General features: G+C 48.6%; 1 protein-coding gene across 3 annotated transcripts in view; it reads left to right on the top strand.

Moving 5' to 3' along the window:
- The window catches only part of PIK3R5 (phosphoinositide-3-kinase regulatory subunit 5), a 69,549-nt gene that overhangs the window by 35,544 nt on the left and 16,953 nt on the right, over positions 1-17,052 (top strand). For 2 of the 3 annotated variants that reach the window (XM_042916943.1, XM_042916941.1), the window contains exons 2-5: positions 10,286-10,401; positions 12,111-12,211; positions 14,193-14,261; positions 15,113-15,251. In XM_042916943.1, the coding sequence (XP_042772877.1) occupies positions 10,299-10,401; positions 12,111-12,211; positions 14,193-14,261; positions 15,113-15,251 (412 nt within the window). In that variant the 5' untranslated portion in view covers positions 10,286-10,298. Of the gene's footprint in view, positions 1-8,633; positions 8,774-10,285; positions 10,402-12,110; positions 12,212-14,192; positions 14,262-15,112; positions 15,252-17,052 lie in introns of those variants that run through there. The other variant, XM_042916942.1, reaches the window with a different exon arrangement.

The following is a 17,052-nucleotide window of genomic DNA, read 5'->3' as shown; positions in this document are numbered from 1 at the left end:
CTGTGGTAGACACGTGTGTTAGCTACACGCCCCTCCAATCCTAAGTCTTGAAAAGTAGGCTAGGGACAGACGAAGTGGGCAGTCCTAACCCGTGGAGAATGAGTCACTGGCCGCAAGAATTCGGGCAATTTGTGTGCAAGATGCCTTCTCTGAAAAGCCTCAAATTATAACACAGAGGCAAAACCACATGCTCAGCCCTTCGAGTGTCCAGAAAATGGTAGGGATGATTTCCTATGAACGTGGCATAGAAAAGAATGTGGGCTTTGCGAGTCCGGCCACCTGGGATGTACCTCTGGCTCAGGTTGTAGGAACTGTGACCACAGGAACTTAGGCAAAGACATGGTCGACTCTCCCTGAACTGCAGAAACCGTGGATAACTGTGATTCTGTCATGGGGTGATCTTGACCATTAAACTAGGCAATCACGTGGAAGTGCCCAGCACGGTCTCGGACGCAGAACAGCTGCTCTGTAATAGCCAACCTGTCTGCCTGCCCGCTTTCCCTCTCTCCTTCCTTCCTGTTCTCTAGGCGAAAAGGTAGAGAGAATTGACCTCCCTATGTAATACTGTGAAGATGTCAGTTAATTACCTCTTTCCTCCTTTTTAAACGTTGTGGTAGGAGATGCACGTCAGGAAAGGTTACCATCGTGACCACTCGTAAGTGTGTGGTTTGCTAATGCTAAGCACGTCCACCTTGTTGTGCAATATCCTACGGCACGCTTCATCTTGCAGAACTAAAACTCCGTACCCATGTCCCCTCCCCCAGCCCCTGACAACCGCCATTCAACTTTCTGTCTCTGTGAATTTCACTACTCTGGGCACCTCATCTGAGTGGGATTGTACAGTTTTCTTTTTGTGACGGGCTTATTTCACTTAGCCCAGTGCCCTCAAGATTCATCCACGTTGGAGCACGTGGCACGATTTCCTTCCTTTTTGAGGCTGACTAACATCCCATTTTGGCCTAGACCATATTTTGCGGGTCCGTTCACCTGTTGACGGACGCTTGGGTTACTCCTACCTTTTCGCCGCTGTGCACTTGGCCGTACAAACATCTGTTCAAGTCTCTGCTTTCAGTTCTTTTGGATATATGTAAGAAGTGGGATTGCTGCTCATATGGTAATTCTATTTTTAATTTTTCGAGAAATCACCAGCACCATTTCTCATCCCGACCCCACCCCCCGCCCCGTCCCTGCCAACAGTGGCTCAGTGTCCCCATTTCTCCTCACTAACAATTTTGTTTCGTTTTGTTTACAATAGCCATCTTAATGGGTGTGAGGTGGGGTCTCGTTGTGGTTTGGATTTGCATTTCCCTGTTGATTGATGATGTGGAACATCTTTTCATGTGCTCTTGGCTATTTGTGTCTTCTTTGGAGTAATGTTTTTTCAAGTCCTTTGTCCATTGTTAAATGTTTTTGTGGTTGTGGTTGTTATTGCTGTTCCTGAGTTAGTTGTAGGAGTTCTTTATATATTCTGGATAATAACTCCTTATCAGGTATATGATTTGCAAATATTTTCTCCCATTCTCTAGGTTTACCTCTTCACTCTGTTGACTTTAATGCACAGAGTTTTAGATTTTAAGGTACATCCACTTTATTTTTATTTCGTTCCTGGTACTTTTGTTATCATATCCAAGAAATTATTGACATATCCAGCATGATGAGGCCATTCTCCTTTGTTTTCTTCTGAGACTTTTACAGTTTAAGCTGTTTACATTGAGGCTCTGATCCATTTTGAAGTAATTCTTTGACATTGAATCGTCCCGTCTCATAACAGGGTATGCATTTACGTTTATTTGCCGCCTTTTGTGTCCCCTCAAAGTTTTATTTCATTAAAATCTTGCATATTTGTAAAGCCTATTCTCTCTCATTTTTTTTTTCTTGTGACTATAGGTGGGATCTTTTTCCTAATGCAGTTTCTGTTTTTTTATTTATCTTCTTGAACAATATTAATTTCTATCTTGACTTGTACCAGACCACCTTACCTAATTCTCTTTGTTGTAGCCATTTTTTACAGTCAATAATTTGGGGGGTTTATAAACACTTTGAAGGCGAAAAGATTATGAATTATGCCACCTCTTTAATTGGCAAAGGTAGAATTCATTGTGAGCCTCAATGAATGAAATGACCGTGACATCTAAAGTCTCAGAAACTACCTTACCCACACACTCATCCTGAAGTTACTCAAAGTACTCAAGCTGAACAAGAAATGAATCAAAATAAAGAACTCATAACTAGAGATGATATGATATAAAAACAAAGAAATAAAAAAAGTAAACAGCAATGAAGTAAATCACACTTAAAGCTGCTGCCTACCCCCCCCCCCAAATACTGCTATTTTCATAGTTATGACATTTATTATAAGTGTCCAAAAAGGATTATTGAAAGAATGGTGATACAGTATAAAAATATTTAAAATAAATCCAATCCAGGTTTGTATCTTAAAACCTGATTTTACAACGTTTAGATTAAGAAAGGGGCTAAAATCACAGGTTCAGAAACAATTTTTTAAATCACATAGAAATTCTAGGTCTAAATCTTTTCTAGTAAAATTTCCAATCTTGATTAAGATGAATGGTATTGTCAGAAAACCTAAGTGCACAGAGTTGACACATGAAGGAGTTCGATACCTACACAATAACTCTGAAAGAAATTGACAAAAGGATTCCAAAAATAACCTTGAGGAAAGGAGCTGAGGTCACTCAGAGATCGGCAGCAGAAGCGGATTCCCACCGAAGCAAGAGGGTGTCATGACTCTCCTGGGTTCTAGGCTCAGATTTTAGCTATAGATTTGCCACTTTCTGATCCGAGGGAGACTCCTCACTGCTCAGAGCCTCTGTTTTCCCGTCTGTAGAATGGGAAGGTTGCACCACCTCATCTCCAGGATGCTTTCCTAGTCATATAGTCTAGAATGTGTGTGACTTTGAAAACCAGAAGACGTTACTTTCCAAGCCCGACCATGCATCACAGTCATCCAGGGGGTGTTTCGTTTCTTGGCCCAATCTCAATGCCGTCTGGAATTGGGCCATAGAATTGTCTGTGTGAGGGAAGCATGCTGACAGCTAATAGATAGCCATTGCTGAACACTTATTATGTGCCAGGCACTTCTCTAAATATTTTCCATTGATTTATCTTCTGGTTTCTCTTCAGATCAGGTAAATTTTTCTCCTCTTACCAAACATTTTCCATCAACTCATTGGGTTCAACCTCGAGCTCTAGTAGATCCCAAGAACACATCTGGCATGCCCTGTCCTTTTAGGCGACACCAAGTTGGTGATAGACACAAATGCAAACAGGACATCGAATTTTTATGGCAACATTCGCTCATAGGTGATGTCAAGGTGGTCCAAAATATACTGACTTCTGGATTGCCATCAAAATGCATCCTCTCTGAGGACTTTCGGTCCTCCAAGAGCCCCAGAGATTCTCCACCCCAGCTTAGGAACATTGAGTCAGGGGTGAGGGCTGGCCGACCAACCAATGACTGGGACGTGTGTCTACACATGAAGTAGCAACTTCAAACAAGATCATGAAGGACAGCAAAGCATTGAATAACCATCTGGAAGGCTATTCAAAGGATCCGTCAGGCTATGTAACTACATAAAGGGTCTTAGAACCGTGGAGACCCTTCACCCCTCCCCTAATGTTAACAACTTACATGACAAGGTGAAGTTACCAAAACTTGGAAATGATCATTGGTACAATACTGTTCGCTAAACTGTGGACCTCATTTGGATTTTAGCCATTCCCCCCCTCTGCCCCCGCAATATCGTCTTTTAATTCCAGAGTCCCTTCCAGGATCTCACATTGTGTCTGGTTTTTGTGTGTCCTCAATTTCCTCCGATCTGTGGCAGTTCCTCTGGCTTCCTTATCTTTTATGACCTTGACATTCTGGTGAGTACTAGTCGGTGATGTTACAGAATTTCTCTCAGTTGGGTTGTGAATGATATTTTTCTCATGATTCGATTGTGTGTATGCATTTTTGGTAAGAATCCCACAGAAGTGAACTATGTCCCTCTCAGCGCATTCTATCAGGGGATGCATGATCTTCATATGTCTTATTATTGATAATGTTAACTTGGATCATGAGGTTAAGGCAGGGCTGGGTTTCTCCACTGTGAAATTACTATTTTTCCCTTGCAATCAATTAATTTCTCGGAGGAGATACTTTGAGACTATGCAAATATCCTGTCTCCTCTCAGATTTTCATCCACGGATTTTAGCATCCGTACTGAGGGCAGTTATTACTGTGGTGTTTGCCTAATGGTGGTTTTGCGTTTCTCTCCCTCTATCCACATTAATTGGAATTCTTTTGTAAAGAGGACCTGTTCCTTCCCCTCCATATTCTCTTATTTATAACATTAGTATACACTCATGGGTATTTATTTCATTCTACGAATTGTAATCCAACACTGTCATTGTTTATTTTGTTGTTCAAATTGCCCTGGCTTTGGCCGTTGGAAGCTCCTTTGAGCTGGCTCCCGTGTCCTTCTGACACTCCCGTCCTTTTTCAAGGAATGACTTGTATTCTGGCACTTTAAGATGTGCCAGGTTGATCTTGTGTATTTCCTGCCCAGCTCCTAGAATTGGCCATTTCTCTAAGGAGCCCTGGTTCCTTTGAGTGGAGAATGGTATTTAGAAACCAAGACCTGGGTACTGGATGTGCTCATTGTTATTGGGATGTCATTTCCTGGCTCTCTCAGCAGAGCTAGAAAATATATGTATGCATTTTCCTTTTTTTAATGTTTATTTATTTATTTATTTTGAGAGAGAGAGAGAATGAGAGAGAGAGAGAGAGAGAGAGAGAGAGACAGGGAGCAAGGGAGAGAGTGAATCCCAAGCAGGCTCCATGCTGTCGGCACAGAGCCCAGTGTGGGGCTCGATCTCCTGAATCGTGAGATCATGACCTGAGATGAAACCCAAGAGTCGGATGCTAACCCAGACACCCGTATGTCAGTATGTATGCACTGTAATGCGAATAATGCAAACATACACACATCGTTTTCACTTCTGTATGTATCTCTGTGTTAATACATTAAAAACCACAAGTTCATGCCGATTTCTCCAACTCCGGTCCAGTAAGATTGACTCACCCTAGATTTCCCTCCTTCCTTATTTGTAACTTCTTTCTCCAATTGTGAGAAGCTGGCTCTCATTATCTATGATAGATTTACTTATTTGTTTAGTCACAGCATGCACATAAAAGAAGTCTCAGGGTTTTAAACACACGTCCCTACGACAAACAGATTGAATACTTAGAAAACTATGTGCATGGTTCTTTTTGTCTTTAGCCTTACAGCATCCAGTCAAAATACTATTTTCCAACGTTCCTCAGTTTAATTCTTTCATCCCCCACCCTTTCAATGCAGTTACGTTACTCACTTATAATGTAGTCAGGTTAATTTGTTTTGTTTGTGTTTTTCACCCCACCCGCCCCCCCCCTTGCAATCCTAGTTGACTAGAGTTATTTATTTAATTTGGCGTATGTGGACTATCGCTCTGGTTCTAAGAGTCAAAGTGGTACCTAAAAGTACTTCCTCATGCCCCCTCCCCATCTCATTCTCCTCTCCTTTTCACCCTTTCTTAGCCCAGTATTGTTAGTTTCAGGTGTATCCTTCCTGCTTTGGAGACGGGAGGTTTTAAAATTAGGTCACGGAAGAGATTCTGCCTTCAACAGTCACGTGGAGGAGAGTGGGGCTAGAGAAGGGAGGTCAAACCCCAGGGATCGAGAGGAAGGGAAGGAGGGAGGAGAGACCCAGGACCGAAGTGGGCGGGGTCAGTGCAGGACCACACGCCTTGGTGCCTCTCTTATTCCCATCTGTGGAACTAAGACTTCAAAGCATGGGCCTAGAATGTTCCAGAACACCAGGGAAGCAGTGTGGGGTGCCCACCAGTGCCTGGAGGTGCCTGCCTGTCTCCCAGTGAGACGTAGGCCCTCCACCTGTGCTATTCCACTCCATTTGAGGCATCCCCCGGGAAAAGAAGCCGTCCTCCCTGCCCCGTGTGGGGGCTGCCCCAGGAACGTTGGACCCAGGCAGGACCTTTGACTAGGTCCCCCACATGAGGGAAGATGACCTGTGTCTTGCGTCATCGGATCAGGTCAGCATGTGAAGATGAGTTCTTCCTCTGTGCCCTCTGAGGTCACCGCCCCCTAACTCCAGGCTTCTCTGTCCTATCCGGGGTCCCCAGTAGAGACTCACCCTTACCGGCTCAGAAGAGGAACTTGGAGATGGTAGTTGAAGGTTTCAACACCACCCCCTCTGGCGGGTGAGCGGACATTCCCTTTACTGGCAGCAGCTGGAATTTCACAACAGATGCTCCTCTCAACAAGGTGCCAGGGGAAGCCAGGCCTTGCCTGCCAAGTCTCTGAAACAAAGAGGCATCGTCCTTGGGGAGGGAGGGGGTACCACCTTCCTCCCTCTTAATCTCCACCCCAAAGCCACTGGGGTTCCGCTGACAAGTCAGAAGAAACGGCTGACGGCTGACTCATCGGACGGAAATGAGTGTGCTGAAGGTCCAGGTGGCCAGCCACCGTGTGCTGGGCCAACCCCCAGGGCAACTCGGCTGAGGATCCCCGGGCCGAGCTCACACCTCCCTTGACCCCCAGCACCCAGTGCCCCGGGCAAGTCCTGCCTCTTAGAGCAGCTTGGGGCAAGCCCTAGATGGTGTCAGGGTGCCAGGGAGACAGGCACACCGGGAGATCTGCCAGATGCCTCTGGGGACGTCTGGCTCACCCGTGGAGAAGGCCTTGATGGCCTCCAGTGAACAGCCAGGGACACTGAGGCCAGGAGATGGGAGTGTCAGGGGCCTGGAGGAGGGAGGCGGCGTGGGCCAGCAGGCGTCGGAGGGGTGCAGCGAGGGCCCCGGTATACGGTGTGCCGACCCCTGAGGGGACACGGGGTGCCGACCCCTGAGGGTAGGTGTGTGTGCAGCAGAAGCAGCATTGGCCGAGAATGTTCATTTACATCTCGTGTTTGCATCGTCACAGTGGGACACAACAGGGCAGGGTGACTCATTCCTGCCTCGTGACACAACCCAGCCGTCCCTTGCAGCAGGGACTGGGCGGAGGGGACTTTAAACCCGGTTGGTGTGGTTCGGCCCTTCTCCAGGCTAGAGATCGCTGGCCCCAGTTCAGCGGAACAGGGACAGTGTGCCTCTGTGAGTTCTGATCCCCTCTCCAGAGGGTGAGCAGCTGGTGTAGACAGACATGGTGGGCTCGAGATTCCCAGCAACTGGAAATGTAGGCTTCTTTTTTTTTTTTTTTTTTATGTTTATTTACTTTTGAGAGAGAGACAGAATGTGAGTGCGGGAGGGGCGGAGGGGCAGAGAGAGAGACACAGAATCGGAAGCAGGCTCCAGGCTCCGAGCTGTCGGCACAGAGCCCGACGCGGGGCTCGAACCCGCAGACCGCGAGATCATGACCTGAGCCGAAGTCGGACGCTTAACCAACTAAGCCACCCAGGGACCCCGGGAATGTAGGTTTCTTAAAGCAAGATCGTGTTACAGTTCACAGAATCTTCACTTCTGGGTGTAGAAACATGAATTGAGTTTATTTTTCTTCCAGCGACTGGCATCTGACATCGCCGAGGGGGCGGTGCACTTTAGCAGTCAAGGCCAGGCTCCCTGGGTTCGCATCCTGGCTTTGCCACCTCCTAACTGTGTGACCTTAGGCAAGTTGTCTGACTTCTCCGGGCCACAGATTAGCCATCTCTCCATCCCCCTCCCTCCAGTCTCCCCCAAAGGTGGTCCAGCCATCAGCCTCTTACCGCTAAGTTGCCCTCACCCCGGTGGGAGCCCTCCAGGGTCAAGGATCAACAAAACAGCTCAAGTCCAGCTTTTGTTGCTGGTACCTCCCTATCCCCACCCCCAAGGAGCTCACGTCTTCTCTCAGCCCTGGCGGGTCTCGCAGAGAGCAGGTGTGCTGGCCGAGTAGGGTCACAGGAGAACACAACAGCACATCCCCACCTGGCAAGCATCCAGTCTGAATAAGGGATTCTGTTAACGCCCCTCTGCCCTTGGCCCCGGGCGACAAAGGAGAGCCGTCTGGGATGCTGGATAAGCCCCTCGTGTCCTCAGTCTTCCCGTGTTGGCAGGGGCAGGTAAGCAGCTGTGTTAGTTCTGGACGGACCCCTCCCGGCAAGGCCCCCAAGGTGGTGGCTGGGCGCCGTCCCCGCCATTCACTGTGACTCTTACTACAGGAGCAGGTAGGTCATGGATCACCTTTTGTCCCCACAATTCGGGAACACAGAAGTCCCGCCTGACGCCGTGGTCTGTTGATATCCGCATTGGTTCTTCCAGCTTTGGCTCCCGCCCCCCGGGCTGCCCCTTACTTACCCTCTCTGGGTGTCAGCTTCCCCTTTTGTGGAATGAAGGGCGTGAGGGGGGGTGACCTCTGAACTCCCTCCAAGAACCCACCCTGGCGCTAACGGGGAGAGATTATCCTTCGGGCAAAGGGTCCCTTGTGGACATGTGGGCCAGCCAGCCATGCCCCCAAAGTCATCCTCTGGAAGGTGCCTGATTTTCCAGCTCCTGCGGCAGGTTCTGTTAGCTCTGAATCCGAAGAGCTCTGAGCTGGACGGGGTGTTGTAGTGGGGCTGAAGGTAGAAGGCTGAGGGTGTATGACAAATACTCATCCCCAGGAGGCACATCCACGCCGGGGACCAGCACATCGAGGCGAGGGAGGGGCCTGACAGCCTGGAATCGGCCCGGTCAGGCCCAGTGTCAGTGGATCCACTGCCTGGGCTACCCGTCGAGGAGTCAGCAGACAAAGGGCCCAAAGGTGACTGGGAAAGTTGCCCTGGGAGGGCCCGGGGACAACTTTGGGCTTCCAGATGCTGCTAACGGAAGCACCCAGTGTCCATGGTCCTGAGTCACGAGTGGCAGTTTTTCTGAACTCAGTCGGCTGCCTCAATAGCCAGGAGGTGGTGGTACCTGGCCCTCGGCTCTGGGGTCTCAGTCCTTGGCAGGCTCCTTCCTGCACCCAGATGCTGTCTCTTCTTTCTGGAATGTTCTTCCCCTCACTTCTCTCCTAGCTCCCTCATCCAGTTTAAGTGTCCCTTCCGGGAGGCTTCCCAGTGACCCAGAGTGGGCTCCCCCTTTGGCCTGATGCCAGTACCAATCCTTGTTTTTGGGTTTTTTTTTTATTTTTATTTTTTAACGTTTGTTTATTTTTGAGACAGAGACAGAGCATGAACGGGGGAGGGGCAGAGAGAGGGAGACAGCCCCATGGTGCATGGCCCACCGGGGACCTCACTGAGGTGAGGTGACGCTGGACAGCTCACAAAGGGACTGTGTTCCCTTCGGCCGGCATGTGGTTCCTCCCAGGCTGGGGCAGTAGGGGGATTATTTGCCTACGCGGGGCCTCCATGCACCTAGTGGTCTGGTCACGCAGCCGGGTCCGCGTTAGGACTTCACAGTTTTGCATCTCGTTTGCATGGCTCAGCTCTGAGCTCTGTGCTTCTGCTTGTGGTTTCCTGGTCCGTCCCCAGTTCCACAGAGTGGACCTCTGCTTCCTCGGCTTCCCTCCAGGACCTGGCCTGACAGGCCAGCCTCGGGGTCCGCCCTGAGAGGGGTGAACACGGGAGAGTGTGAGTCTAGCCAAGGCTATAGCAGGATAGCCTTCGTGTCTCGAAAGCTTCCTTGGCACATCCACTGTGGCATTCTTCCCGACAGCCCTACAGGGTCAGTGCCGTGTTATCCCCATTTTACAGAGAAGTAAACTGAGGTTGGGAAAAGGTAACAAAAGTCTTCCTAAAGTGCGCTGCTAAACAGCAGAGTCACGCTCTGAGTCCGAGTCTGTTGCTGCCAGAAACCGGGTTTATTCACTGTGCTAAACCACCTGCCGTGGCTTCCCGGGGCCCCAGGAGCCCCCACACGTTAGCCAAGAAGCCGCACTGGCCCCGCTGAGGCTCTCAGCGTTTGGCGCTTCTCGTGGCTCCCCACCTGTTGCTAATCAGCCTTTTCTTAAAGCCCCTGCTCGGTGGCTTTAAGATTCTGATTTTTCTCAAGGAGCCCCCTGCCCGCTGGGGTCTGGCTGCTCCACTGCCCCGTGGGCCAGGCGGGCCTCCGTCTCAGCTCCCCGCCCCTGGCAGCCTGCATCTCTGTGCTGTTGGGCTCCAACAGCTGTAGGCTCTCTGCCTCCATACTGCGCCCTTGGCATTGGGGCCACAGCAGGGCTGATCGGGCCGGGCTGGGAGTGCCTGTGGACTGCCATCTGCTCTGCTAGGCCATTTGCTCCCTAAGCCTGGGGCTCTCCAGACTGACCGGTGTCTGTCCCTCCCCCCCCATGCAGGCGATGACTCAGGATGCAGCCAGGGGCCACGACGTGCACGGAGGACCGTATCCAGCATGCCCTGGACCGCTGCCTGCATGGCCTCAGCCTCAGCCGCTGTTCTACCTCCTGGTCAGGTAGGTCTGGGGGAGCAGGGGTGGGGTCCGCGGGGCCCGAGAAAGCCTCAGGGGCTATGGTGAGCACTGGACATCTCACAGAAGCCGGCAGGTTGTGGTTCCGAGCCCCTGGACCTCCCGTGGGCTGGACCTCCCGTGGGCTGGTGCTCGGCACAGCACCCGATGGAGAGTAGGCCCTCGGTATATGGCAGTTTGTCTGTGCTCCTGTAACATATTCCTTCTCCCGGGACCGTATCTTGCTTTCTTCCCGTGTGTCGAAGTACAACCTTGAAGAAGCTATCAAACCTGCTTAGAAATACAACTACTGATTCCAACAGAGCAGCTAGGCTTTCGTAGATAGCTCTTCCCGGAATGGTTCCCTTGGTTTCTAGATCTTTCCAGATACAGGCTGGGGCAATTGTATCTCTGAAGACCGGGGCCTGCCTGTAATAATTTCTCGTGCTTCTAAGATTTTTCACGTCTCGTGTCTCACTTGCCTCACTAACTACGCCATGAGATAGATATCCACTGCTCCTTGAACACACCTGGTTCCTCCCTCCCTCAGGACCTTTGCACCTGCTGCCTGGAACTCTTCCCTCAGAACTGCCCGTAGCTGGCTCCTTCTCACCCAGGTCTCAGCTCTAATGCCACCGCCTTTGAGAGGCTTTCCTCTGTCTTTGGAATTCAACAGATCTGTATTAAAACTGCCTCTCACTGGCTGCTATAACCTCACCCCAGTCACTGAACCTCTCACAACTCCACCTGCCTTGTCCGTGAAATAACAACCACGGGAACCTCTTCCTGAGGTTCCACATAGATGCCACATAGATGGCAGTTTGCTCCCTGTTCACTTCCTACCCAGGTGTTGACGAAGCCTAAGTGTATAGAATTGAGGTAGGGGGACGACATCATTAAGGAAAAGAACACAAAAAAGATCCGACTTTTGCAAATTTTCTGAGAACCGATGTCCTCACGAAAACACCGTTTGGGCCTCCCCGACCTTAGAAGGACCCCCCCTGCACATGAAGGCTCCCGGAGCTTGGGCTCCGTGAAATTCGTGGTCGATCCGTTTCCACCCTTACGCCTCTCCCCTCCACTGCACGCATGCGCCCGTGTGCGCGTGCACACACAGGCCTCTAGGACAGCGCCTTTAATCTCTAGGGGTTTACCCTGGCCGAGTGCGGGGAAACGGAGCCTGACAGAGTGCAAAAGTCTGGGGAAGTTACAGAATGACCAAGTGCTCACTGTAGCTTTCAAAAGGTAGATGGATGTAGCTTCCGCCTTCCTCGGCTCCGTGGCCAGGCGGTCCTGGGAAGTCCCAGGGCTGTGGTAGCCTTGGTCTTGCTTCCTGGGGCGGGGCTTGCTGTGGCTCCTCCCCTTATTCTTCCAGCGCCCTCTGCCTCTGCCCTCCTTCCCTGCACCTTGCATGCTCCGGCACCCCCTATAGGAAACCAGGGGAGCCGGGTTGGTGGAAGAACCGTAGCTCTCCAGAGGCAAGGGGTGCAGACTCACGGCCCCTAAGGGGGATCCCAGCCCATCTCTGTCTCTTGAGCCATTATCTGCAGGAATAAGAAGCTTGTCATTGCGTCTTGATGAGGAAGGAGAGAGTTGACTGTTGATTCAGAGCTTTCTCAGACTCTTTAGAAAGGAATACCCCAGGGGTGCCCCTGGGGATTCCCACTTCTGTCCAGACGTAAGCTGAACACCTGCCTCTCTCTCTGCCTTTCCAGCCGGGCTGTGTCTCAACTGCTGGAGCCTGCAGGAGCTGGTCAGCAGGGATCCGGGCCACTTCCTTATCCTCCTGGAGCAGATCTTGCAGAAGACTCGAGAGGTGAGGGCCGGCCTGGGACTGAAGAGTCAAGGGAAAGTTCCCCACGGAGTGTCAGTTGTGGGGTGCCTGGCCCACCGAGGGGCTTGGCAAAGGCGCTGGGAACTTTCTGTTCCAGTGGTGCTCGTGAGTTGAAGGCTTCTAGGAAGGGCTGTGGTCCTTTCACCAGGAAGACGAGGACTCGTGAGCCCCGGATCTGAGTTTAATTAAGCTGCTTCTTAAGACAGACATGGCTTGTAAGTCCAAGTGTTGACTAGAAAGGAGAGAGGAAGCTCTCCCGAATTCCTTTCCTCGAAAAGATCCGTAAAAACAGACACAGAGGAGAAAACTGACTAGAAAGGGAAACTGAGACCTTGTCTCACGGCCGGTCCGTAAGAAATAGGCTTTGATGACTTAGAACAGCAGTGTGTTTAAGGGCTCAGCTGGGCTGGGGTTCCAGAATAATTGTGAGTCCCTAAAGAGGATTCTGGCTCTTTTATAAAGAATTCTGTGCTTAATTTTTTTTTTTCATTTTTGTTTTAAATACGTAACTGTGTTGGAAAACGTGACTTTCTCAAGCTGTCCCTTGGGAAGTCTTGGCTTACCAAGGCACTCAAGGTTCCAATTCTGGCACCATCATTTACCGGGTACCGTTATACCCTGATCCACAAGCACACCAACTCAGAAGAGCCTAAGCCACCTTTGGAGCGTTTAACTTATAAGCCCAAATATCCACTACCGCGTGACAAGAGGGGAGGGTTTTGTAGAAGGGGCCCAGCAGCAGGTGTATCAGGCACCTGGTCTGTTCGGGGCCAAGAGAAGGAGAATTCTGCTTGAGCCTGCTGAGGCCACCAGGCACAGCACGGTGGTGGGGTCCTCTCTGCATCTTCAACCCCCACGAGTTCCGGAAGGGGCCGAGACCTTTACCATTTGGACCAAAGAATTCTAAATCACATGGGTCTGTAGTGTGGTCAAAAATTGTAATAAGCAGTGCGGGGAAGGCTATAGTGAGACTGGTACTTTCATACACGCAGGGTATTGTAACTGGCACAGTCCTTTCGGAAAGCAACTTGGCAACACGTTTCAGAGGTCAGAACGAGGTTTATAGTCTTTGATCCATCGACTCCACTTCCTGAACCCTAACCTACATAAATAATCCAAATTACAGAAAAAGTAACGTGCACCAAGTTTTTCATTGCAAAAGTATTTAGCAAGAAAATAATGTCGTGTGTCCAAAATAATAAATTACAGAGATCTATCAGAAGGAATATTATTACAGGGAATAAAAAGATGGATATTATCCAAAGGTATAAACAGATTTTAATATACAAAAAAATTGCATCAGTAAGGTTTATTAGATGATTTAGCGAACATTTACCAAACATTTGGAAAAATACAGAGTGAGATTCCTAGCACATACCGTACAGCATACGGTATTCTAAGTGGATTGAAGATTTAAATTTAAGAAAATGAAGCTTCAAAAAAGGAAGGAAATATGAATTTTACATGGTGTTTGCACACAAAAGCAAAAATCCGTAAAAGACAAATAAGCATTTCTAATATCAGGACATCAGAAGAAAATCTATACAAGTAAAAGACACACAACAAATTTGAAAAAAGATTTACCACACAAATAAAAAGGAAATGTGTAACCAGGAGCACCAGGGGTGGGGGAACGGTGGTCTTAGAGATGATGCAGCAAAACAAATTCATTTATAACATTATAGGGTAAAAACATTAGGAGTAAAAACATACACGCTATGATTTCCAAGTACAAAGAGAAAAATGGTGTTAGGATAAGCATTGTCACGTTAGCTGTGGTTGCGTTCATTTGGAGGGGGGATATTGTGAGTGTTTGGTTTTTTTTAAGTTGTATTTCCCCCATTGTTTCCTTGTGGTTACGTTGCCTGTCACGTAAGAAAAAAAAGAAAGTGCAGAAAAAGGAAACGCTGCTCTGTTCTGCACCTGTGATGAGCCTCACGCTGCTTTCCTGTCCTGTCCACAGGTCCAGGAGAAGGGCACCTATGACCTTCTCGCCCCCCTGGCTCTGCTTTTCTACTCCACTGTTCTCTGCGTAAGTTCCGGGGCGGGCTAGCTTGGGGAAGTGAGAGCGGACAGGGAGGGACGGTCTCCATGGGAACAGAGCCCTCACACCTCCGGAGACAACTTAGGGTATCTGTCAAGCCACGCCCTTGAAATGGGTGTCAACCCTCTGGCATCAGAGCAGCCCCCATAACTCCCTGAATGGCTAGAAACAGGCTAAATATACAAAGCCTCTGATGGCATCAGAGCGGCCATCTTGAAGGGCCTCCATAAGTCTGTGCGGATGCCATGGCGCCTGGTATATCCAGCTCCCGTGGAGGGGACTGCTGTCAACAGCCTGTTCACGAGCCAGGAAACAGATCCTGCTGAGAGATCTTAGGTCCACCTTATTCTGTAGCCCAGGAGTCCGTGTCCCCCGGTGTGATCATCCCGTATTCACCAGACCGGTGGCATCATCAGATGACCGTACGTACATGGAACCAATCCATGCAAAGCATAAACGTTTGCCTCAACGAGAGTATTGAAAGAAAGGTAGTTTAGGCATCGGAGACCATTACCCCAGATGAGTTGCGGCAACGGCACCATTTAGGATGACCCCCAAGGTGACAGCTTTTCAGAGGGGCGCTCTCGTGCGTTAGATATTACGTGTGGTAAAGTCACAGCCCTTACAGTAGAGGTGCCTCTGGGTGCCACCTTTATCATTTGTAAGTCACGCCCTGTGGGTAACTTCCGGTTCTTTCTGCCCTCGTCCTTGGACACACTGCTGCCAGGAGCAGTGTGCCTTCTGGGGAACGTATCAGAAAGGAGCAGGGTATGTTCTGGAATATCGGTGAGCTCTCTCTTACCCGGACGTCTCTGCTTGCCTCTCCCTTTCCATCCCAGACACCACACTTCCCGCCAGATTCAGATCTCCTTCTGAAAGCAGCCAGAACCTACCACCGCTTCCTGACCTGGCCTGTTCCCTACTGCAGTATCTGCCAGGAGCTGCTCACCTTCATTGATGCTGAACTCAAGGCCCCAGGTGAGTGTTGAGGGGGGCAGGTGCACAGGGCCGGGATCTCCCCTTCCTGGTGCACACAGCATCGGAGGGCTGAGAGCAGTGAACACAGGAGGTGACTCAAGGAGGAATCCTTCGGGGTTCAAGGCCAGGAGACCCCACTACGTGGTCTCTGCCTGTGCTCTGCTTTGCCAAAGGGTCTCTGAGACTGCCCAGGCCAGACAGAGAAGCCCCCACAATACTGACGACAGGCCCTTGCTTGTTCTCTTTGCCTCAGGATCAAATAGGGAAATGATGTGTGCATAGATTGGGTCCTGGCCAGGGAAGTGGGGGGTGACAGGAACAGGCAGGTTGATGGGTGCCCTGACAGGTGTGGACAAGGGCCTCGTGCTAAGTTTTCACCTGTGGGGTCTGAGAAGTAAGTAGGAATCCTCGCAAAATTGCAAGTGCTATAATAGACATGAAAACGAGGTCCTAGAAAACGGTTACAGAGCAAGAGAAAACCTAATTGGTAAGATTTACTGTGAGGTGGCCTGATAAAGTAATTCATCAACAGCAGGCGCTCAAAACACTGACGTCACATTAACATCTCAGTAGATGCCCCTAAAACATCTGATAGAATTTGACATTCGTTCCTAATATTTAAAACTCCTCTAATACATGGAAACTAGTAATACACGGAAGTGTTCTTAATAAGGTAACAGCCCGCAGTGAAATACTAGAGGCATTTCCATTTAAGTCGATAACCTTCATCTTTGTGCTTACAAGTATTTTTGCCTATGCAAAAAGGCAAAAATAAAGACTATTTCCTCTTTCGGAAAGATAATTTAATTATGCAGAAATCAAACAGTTGCTTATCTGTCAAGGCCAAGAGAATCACCTAAAGAACTGTCCGAACTAGTAAACAGGTAGCTAAGAGCTTTTCCGTATAATGTCATTAACCAGTAAGAAAACATAGTTGAGGGGGAAAAAAAGAAAACAATTTATAACAGCAACTAAAAATACAAAAGAAGAGAGATTGAGTAAGCTACATAGAGAAACAAACTTAACTGAAGGATAAGTAATTTAAGAGACATGTTGCCAGATTGAATCAATATTGTAGTAACAGCAGGTGTCGTGGAAATAAATGTAACAGTGATTAAAAGAAATACCAACAATATCTTTTAAGATTTAAGAAAGTAAAATCTATGTGAAAGAATAAATGCTCTCTGATAGCATTTATTCATGCATTTATCGTGTATTTATGTATTCTTAACAGTATAAGAATGGACTATTTACTAGGTCTGTTACAACTATAACTATAAGGCTTAAATTATTAAAATAGTGCACTATTGGTATAAGAATAGATAAGTTAACGGAACAACGTAGAATGGCTAGAAACAGGCTAAATATAGAAAGATTTGTTCTATGACAAAGCGGCATCCTGAAACCAGTGATGAATAAAATCAGTCATTTAATAAATATTATTATTAAAAATGAGTTATAATTCTATCTCAGAAAAATGTAATAATTCTATTTCAAACATAAAATCAATTGCAGGTAGATGAAAGGTTGACGCGTGGAAAACAAAACCATGAATATCATAGAAGAAAACTAGGTTACATACATGGACCACCTAGAGTGAATAGATGCCAAACGCGCCTGCCCCCAAGGAAAGAAATTAGAAAAGGCTGACAGATTTGAGAGCATAAAATTCAAAGCTTTTATGTAGCTATTCAGCCACTAAAGACGTAGATACAGAGTTACCCAGGGCGAAAGATGTTGAGTAACTTGTTGAGTAAAAATGCTGGCCCCCTGAAAACTGTATGTTATAATCCCACTTTTG

The sequence above is a fragment of the Panthera leo genome, chromosome E1, assembly GCF_018350215.1.
Source record: "Panthera leo isolate Ple1 chromosome E1, P.leo_Ple1_pat1.1, whole genome shotgun sequence".
Taxonomy (NCBI): domain Eukaryota; kingdom Metazoa; phylum Chordata; class Mammalia; order Carnivora; family Felidae; genus Panthera; species Panthera leo.
Note: the sequence above shows the minus strand (reverse complement) of the source record. Positions and strands in the feature narration are given on the sequence as shown.